An 8,217-nucleotide genomic window follows, 5' to 3' on the forward strand; every position below is an offset into this window, starting at 1 on the left:
AAATGGTTACAGTGGCTACACAATCAGCTCCTCCAGTGAGCGCTAGTAGTGTCTCAAATGCCAATGTTAGCCGTAGTGTTCTCAATAACACAGCTAATGCTACGATGATGGCAAGAAATGCCAAAAAGCCAATGTATTTTGATGGATCCACTTCCATGACGTGGCCCAGTTATTTATGCCATTTTGAATTGGTTACCAGTTATGATCAGTGGGATGACGACACTACCGGATTAGAATTGGCTACTTGCATGACAGGTCAAGCTCTAAATGTGTTGAAAGATTTACCAGATATGAAACGTACTAGCTATTGTGATATTGTGGCTCATTTTAATCATTATTTCAAACCTGCCGGAAATACATTTCATTGTCGTAGGATTAAGCCAAATGAAGCGCCACAGGATTATGGTAACAAATTGAAAGAGCTTGTTATTCTTGCTTACCCAAATCTTGATATTGCTGGTCAAGATGATATTTTGAAATCGCAGTTTCTCGCCGGTTTAACCGATGAAAGCATGATCAAACATGTTACCATGCAACAGCCTGATACTTTTGAAAGTGCACTGTCTCTTGCAACGCTGTATTACTCTGTTGATACTAACCACTCTGAGAAAAAAGACATGCCTAAACCTCGCATTGCCGCAGTGAAACAGAGTAACACTGGTGATGCAGCTAATCAGCAAACCGACCTTTTTCAGTTTCTCGAAAGCAGTTTTGAGCGACTTGTAGCAAAACTGGATGCGATCATAGGATATGTTAAGCCACGCGCTAACAACAATCGCAATTTTGATGGTGTACCACGCAACCCGTGTCCTCGATGTGGTAAACATGGTCATTGGGGCAGGGATTGCAAGGCATGTTTTAATTGCAAGCAGACTGGTCATCTTAAACGGGATTGTCCACATCTTCAGAATCTCGCTGATCCTGCAACAGCTGCTTCCTCTTCGACCGCAAATTTAAACGACACTCAGCGGGCTTGAGGTCATCAGTGTCCGCTGAATTATTACTTGATGACGGACCAACGAACCAGAATATAGACCTGAATATTTGTTCCTTGCAATATGACAATAGTTGGCATGCGAAGGTACTTGTAAACAATCAACCGTTCAATTTTCTTGTAGATAGTGGTGCTATGACTACTCTGATCGACATTTCCATCTTAGAGGCTATAGGTGGGAAAGAAGAACAATTAGCACCGCTTGAAGAATGTCTTGTTGCAGTGGGAGGACATGATTTATCACCACTGGGTACATTGGAAGTTGATTTGTCTATTGATTCTTTTGCATCGCGACGCACTGTTGTTGTTGCCAACCTAGGTATGTCTAATGGTATTTTGGGCATGGACTATCTCCGAGAACATGATTGCGTTCTTTACTTATCATCTGGACACATGATGATAGAGGGTCATGAAATCAAACTGTTTACTGAAAAGTCTGTACCGTGTTCTCGTGTAACTGTTCGAGAAGATATTACTATACTGCCATATTCTAAGGTTGTTATCCCTGCACAACTTAGTCGTCCTTGGCCGAAAAGCAATTTGTCTGACGTTGCTGCTCTTGTTGAACCGCTGAATTCTTCTTTCCTCGCTGATGGCATTCAGCTGATCTCTTCTGTTGTGTATCCAGGAAAGTCCACTGTTCCTGTTCTAGCGGTGAACCAAAAAGGCAGACAACTTAAGATCAAGGCTGGATCTTTGCTTGGTATTGCACATCCTCAACTTGTAGCACAAATTCAAGTTGACGAATCCAATAATCGGGTTATAGCTTCTGAATTACCAGAACATCTACATGACATGGTCAATTCCGTTGAGGATCTAACCCCGAGTCAACGTGAACAGTTGGTCAATTTGATTTGTGAATTTCATGATGTATTTGCAGGACCAAATGGTGAACTTGGCCGTACTCCAGCAGCAAAGCATAGGATCATCACAACAACGCCACAGCCGATTCGGCAGGCTCCTCGTCGAATGGGGTGGGCGCGTAGGAAGATGGCCGAAGAAGCGGTTGATAATATAATATGCTGGCTCAGGGTGTCATAGAACCCAGTGATTCTCCATATTCTTCTCCTATTGTCCTAGTTCCTAAAAAGGATGGTTCTACTAGATTTCGTGTGGACTTTAGATTGCCTAATGACGTCACATACAAGGACGCATATCCCTTGCCGCGTATTGAGGATATCATCGAGTCCTTAAACGGTGCACAATGGTTCTCAACACTTGACCTTGCAAGCGGGTATTGGCAAGTGGGGGTTGACCCTGCAGATCGCGAAAAAACAGCATTCAGCATCCCTGGCCGTGGACATTTTCACTTTGTAGTGATGCCATTTGGTTTAGCGAATGCCCTCGCAACATTCGAACGGATGATGGACAAGATCCTTGGTGATCTCCTGTGGAACGGGTGTTTCAATTTTCTTGATGATGTTTTGGCTCATGGTAGTGATTTTTCAATGGCACTCTCCAATCTTCGGGAAGTTTTTATAAGACTTCGCCGTGCCGGTTTACGATTGAAGCCCTCGAAATGTAAACTTTTCCGTCGAAGCACCTCTTATCTTGGTTATCTTATTTCATCTGAAGGTGTCTGTTGCGCCCCTGGAAATGTTGCGGCTATCAAAGAATGGAAAACGCCTAATTCTGTCAGCGATATTCGCAGTTTTCTAGGCACAGCGAACTACTACCGGAAGTTTGTTCAAGATTATTCAACAATTGCTGGACCTCTTATTAGATTGACCAGGAAGAATATTCCTTTTGTATGGAGTACTGAATATCAAAAGGCTTTTGAAACTCTGAAACACTGTCTGACGTCAGCCCCAATTCTTAGCTTTCCTAGAACAATCGGCGAATTTGTATTGAATACTGATGCCAGTGGTTTTGGAATTGGTGCAGTGTTATCTCAAGTACAGGGCGACCATGAACGTGTTCTTTCTTATGCTAGTAAGACTATGTCCAAGTCTCAACGTAGATACTGTGCTACACGCCGGGAATTATTAGCCGTGGTGTGGGCTGTTCGTTATTTTAGCCATTTTCTTCTTGGAAGACCTTTTAGAATTCGCACAGACCATGCTGCTCTCAAATGGCTGATCAATTTTTGTGAACCTCAAGGAATGTTGGCAAGATGGATATTAACACTTGGCGCTTATGACTTTAAGATTGAACACAGACCTGGCGTGAAACATGGCAATGCTGATGGATTGTCACGCCAAGTTCGCAAATGCAAACGAGAAGATTGTTTTGATTGTGGTACCAATGGTGATGTGGCTGTGAGTAATGTTAGTGTAAGTGCAAAATCAAAACAGCCCGGTCAATCATCGTCAGACGGTTCCGATTGTAATTGGCTAGATACCTACACGGATGAGCAAATTGAAACTTGGCAAAGTGAAGATCCAGATATTTCTGCTGTTTTGAAATGGAAACAACTTACTGCTCAGAAACCTGACATTCAAGAATACATGCCTGAGTCAACAGTGACCAAACGGTTGATGTCGCAATGGGATTTGATTTTTGTAGATAATGGACTTCTGTATCGTCGTTGGATTCCTGATTGTAAATCGGAGGAATCGCATATCCAATTGATTGTTCCATTAAATTTGAGGCAGTATTTGTTCCATAAGCTCCATTCTTTGCGCACTGCAGGTCACCTTGGTGCCAATCGAACTTTCAAGAGTATAAGGCGCAGATTTTATTGGCTTGTGCTTCAACAAAGAAGCTTTACGGAAGAAGGCAAGGAGATCTCAAACAACTTATATCTGGAGCTCCTATGGAAAGGATTGCCATTGATTTTCTTGGACCATTGCCTGTAACTGAAAATGGAAATGAACACATTTTGGTTTTGTCGGACTATTTCTCTAAATGGGTGGAATGTTTTGCTTTACCAAATCAGCGAGCTGACACCACTGCTGATTCATTGGTTACTCAATTCTTTTCGAGATTTGGGGTACCAAGAATTCTCCATTCAGATCAAGGAAGAGACTTTGAATCAAATTTATTTTCAGAAATGTGTCAATTGTACGGGTTTCAAAAGACTCGAACAACTCAATATCATCCTCGTTCAGATGGACAAGTTGAACGTTTCAACAGGACCATGCAGCAGATGTTGAAAGCTTTTGTAAATGAGAATCGAAATGATTGGGACGACCATCTCCCATATCTTTGCATGGCATATCGCTCCACTGTGCATGATAGTACAGGATATTCACCGAACAAGTTAATGCTTGGACGAGAAATCGAGATGCCTGTTGATGTTATGTTTGGCAAACCAGAGTCATCTACTCATCCTTGTTACACTGAGTTTGTCGAATGGTTTTCCTGTGCAACCGAAAAAGCTTTTCCTCATGCTAGGCAACATCTAAATGCTGCTGCAACCAGACAAAAGCGAAATTTTGATCTGGGTGTTAAACCACTTACATTCCAGAGAGATGAATTGGTGTGGTACTATTACCCACCTAAGCATCGCAAGCTGAGTATTCCTTGGATTGGACCTTATCGAATTGTGGATTGTTTACCTAATCACTTGTATAGGATTCAGAAGAATTCGGGGACACGTTCTCGAGTTGTACATGTTGACAAGTTAAGACCTTACCTTCATGAAGGTGAAGAAGACAACAACATTGACTTAACCGGATTTGACATTTTACCTGATGTGGAACCTATTATGGAAAAGAATGAGCGGATTGCTCATGATATATTTGAAGAATTACCTTTCTCTTCAAGGCCGGACACTGTACCACAAGAGGTTACAGTTGATGCGAACTCTGATGAAGGACAACGTACTACGTGAAGGCCTAGATATTTGGATGATTACATTTAATTTGACTGTGATAATGCTTTTATCAAGCTTTTAACAATTGATTGTTTTGATTTTAGATAGACATTTCGTTTGAGTGTACAGTTCTTTACAGTTTCTTCACATGTTTATGAATTTTCAATTTTGAAGATGGAAAATTGCTTCGTAATTTCCCATCTGAAAAAGGGGGGAGTAATGAGACGACCACGTCTATAACTCTGTTTTGTTCTGTATGCCCATATTTATTCTTACCACTTGAGTCATTAGTGAGCAGCTGAGTATCTTTCATTTTTAGCTGGTTTGTCAGAGTTGTCATACAATAGGTATAATATTGTATTATTGTTATGCTCTAATGACTTTTCATGCGTGCCCTATTTTCTTTATGTATGTTGTGGCGCATGAATATCTTGTTTGAGTGTGTCTTCGTTTCGCTGTTTTAGGAGTAACACATAAATTTGATGCTGTGCTGTGTTAGAAGTAAATGTGAATACTTGAATATATGAGCGGATTGTTGGTGTGGATGGTTGGGAAGTAAGGTGCCTCAATAATAATAATTATAGTTGCCATCAACAAGGAGAACTATAACATGGTGTCAGAAGTGGGATTATAATTTACTGAAAACCAACGCTGGATTAAAACTTCGTACCGGTAAGCCTATTTTGCCTTAACAAAGCATAATGGCGGATAAATTTAAAACACCGGAGATGGACTGGACGAGTGCAGGCAATATGCATAAGCGGTTTAAGTTATTCAAACAGAAGTTCGACCTTATCTTCGACGGGCCACTTGCTGATAAACCGGAAGCCTACAAGGTGAGAATGTTATTACTCTGGATCAATGATAAAGGTCTTGAAATTTACAATACATCTGTTTGGACAGAGGAGGGTGATAACATGAAGTTGGCAAGAGTATTGGAAAAGCTTGAAGCCTATACTAAACCGCAAAGTAACCAGATACTAGCTCGTTTTCAATTGCGAAGTTTGAAACAAGGTGACACATCTCTAGAAGAGTTTGTCACAAAAGCACGATCTCTCATTGATGAAAGTGGTTATGCTGCAACTGCAGTAGATGAAAGACTACGAGATACATTGGTTTTTGGTTTAAAATCCGACAAAGTGCGTAAAGATGCAATTGCTTTGGGTAATATGTTGACATTCAAACAAATTTATGATCTTGCTAAAACAGAGGAAAGTACCAAAGCACAAATGGAGATTATTACAACAAATAACACAACCAATGATTTACATGCAATGAAGAGACAACCAGCATATAGAAAATCCAACAACAAGTCAGTGTTTCAAAGACAAAGACACAGTAAGCCAAGCATGAAGGATGAAAATAAGTCCAGTGCAGATAGATGTCAAAAATGCGGTGGAAGACACTACAGATATGATGATTGCCCTGCAGCAGGAGTACGATGTAATCACTGTGGGCGAATCGGGCACTTCAAAAGAGTTTGCCGCATAATGCAAAGAGAAAGACATAAGCTACACGAAGTAGTGGATGAATTTGATAGCCATTACATTGATGATGGTGGATCAAGCGAAGACGAAACAAGGAATATTGGGTGCATAAGCTCAAATAAGTTGCATAGACAACACAGTATAGTGAATGGTATGAGTTCACGAAGAGGATCAGTCTCTGTCAAAAAGAAAATATTTGTCCAAGTGAAGTTGAATGATAAATTTAATGTAAAACTAAAAATTGATACAGGAGCAGATATATGTACAATCACGAGAGATGATTTACGATGCTTGGATATAAAGCTCCATGTAAAAGACAATAGCTGCATACTACATAAGTATGGCGGTGGAAGAATAAAAACATTTGGACAAGCAAAGATAAAAGTTACTTTCAATGGAAAATCAATGTGGATTAATTTCATTATAGTTGAAGGTAATGGAAGCCCATCAGTTCTTGGATGCAAACAGTCGCAAGAATTGGATGTAATATCAGTAAATATCCATGATATTGACAGCGGAAAGCAGAAAAATGTGAATCCGTGTAATACAGAAAATTCTTGTCAAGAAGCTGCTGAGAAAGGAATTCTCACAAAAAGTCAATTGCTTGATGAATATAAGGATTGTTTTGACAAGATTGGTCGTTTTCCACATGATAGATACCACATTCAGTTAAAAGATAATGCACAACGAGTTGTACATCCACCTCGAACAGTGCCTGCACACATTTTACCTTTGTACAAAAAGGAGTTGGAAAATATGATTGCAAATGATGTGGTAGAACCAGTTACACAGCCTACTGACTGGGTAAACTCAATTGTGTGCAACGTCACAAAGACAAGTGATGGAAAACAAAAGGTACGCCTATGCTTAGACCCAAAGGACCTAAATAAAAATATAAAGAGGGAACATTATTACAGTCGAACAATCGATGAAATCTTGCCAAAATTGCATGCGAAGAAATATTTCTCTGTTGTCGATACAAAAAAGAGATTTTGGCATGTAGAGCTAGACGACGAGTCAAGTCTACTATGCACATTCAATACACCATTTGGAAGACATAGATTTAAGCGACTCGCATTTGGCACATGTGTTTCCCAGGATATATTCCAGAAGAAGCTGGATGATATATTTCAAAATATCCCCAATGTGACTGGTATATCCGACGATATAATCGTGTATGGTGAAACACCAGAAGAACATGACAAATCATTCATAAAAATGTTGAATGAATGCAAAAAAATAATATTGGACTGAATAGTGAGAAATTGCAGTTCAAGCAGAGAAAAGTTGAATTCTATGGACATTCCTTGTCAGATAAAGGAATACAACCATCTGAGGATAAATTGAGAGTGATAAACAATATAAAATCACCGGAAAATGCAAAGGAATTGCTCACCATCCTCGGAATGATAACATATCTCAACAGATTTCCAACGAAAATTGCAGAATTATCAGCACCGCTGAGAAGATTAACAAAGAAAAGTGTACAATTTGTTTGGGAGTTTGAACACCAACAGTTCAGTGAGTTATGTAATAAATATCATTCTGCTCAAGCAAAAATGCCAATGATGAAACCTGATTTACCTTCAAGGCCATGGAAAAAACTTGGAACAGATATTTTTGAGTTCCAAGGCAAGAAGTATTTAATGATTGTGGATTACTTTTCAAGATTTCCAGTTGTGAGAAAACTGCAAGATATGACAGCTGAATCAGTATGTGAACAATTTAAAATGTACTTGCAGAATATGGTTTATGTTACACAATACTAGCAGATTTTGGATCTCAATATGTGAGTCAATTGTTCAGAGGAAAATGTGATGCTAATGGAATTACAATGACCTTCAGTTCACCTTATCATCACCAAGCAAATAGTCTCGCAGAAAGAGCTATTGGCACTTGTAAATCATTATGGAAAAAAGCCAAAGAAGAGGGGAAATCTCTGGAATCAAGCTTATGGATTTATCGAGTCACACCACTTG

At 39.7% G+C, this 8,217-nt stretch overlaps 1 protein-coding gene across 1 annotated transcript; it reads left to right on the forward strand.

The window, feature by feature from the left end:
• Positions 1-5,452: 5,452 nt before the first annotated feature.
• LOC144432014 (uncharacterized) lies at positions 5,453-7,492 on the forward strand. The gene has a single exon (XM_078120020.1). It carries the CDS (start codon positions 5,453-5,455, stop codon positions 7,490-7,492), a length of 2,040 nt encoding a protein of 679 aa, XP_077976146.1.
• The last annotated feature ends 725 nt before the right edge of the window (positions 7,493-8,217 follow it).

Source organism: Styela clava, chromosome 2, assembly GCF_964204865.1.
Source record: "Styela clava chromosome 2, kaStyClav1.hap1.2, whole genome shotgun sequence".
NCBI lineage: Eukaryota > Metazoa > Chordata > Ascidiacea > Stolidobranchia > Styelidae > Styela > Styela clava.

Excerpts from the sequence above, each read along its gene's own strand:
- LOC144432014 (XM_078120020.1), top strand. The coding sequence starts at position 5,453 with ATGGCGGATAAATTTAAAACACCGGAGATGGACTGGACGAGTGCAGGC.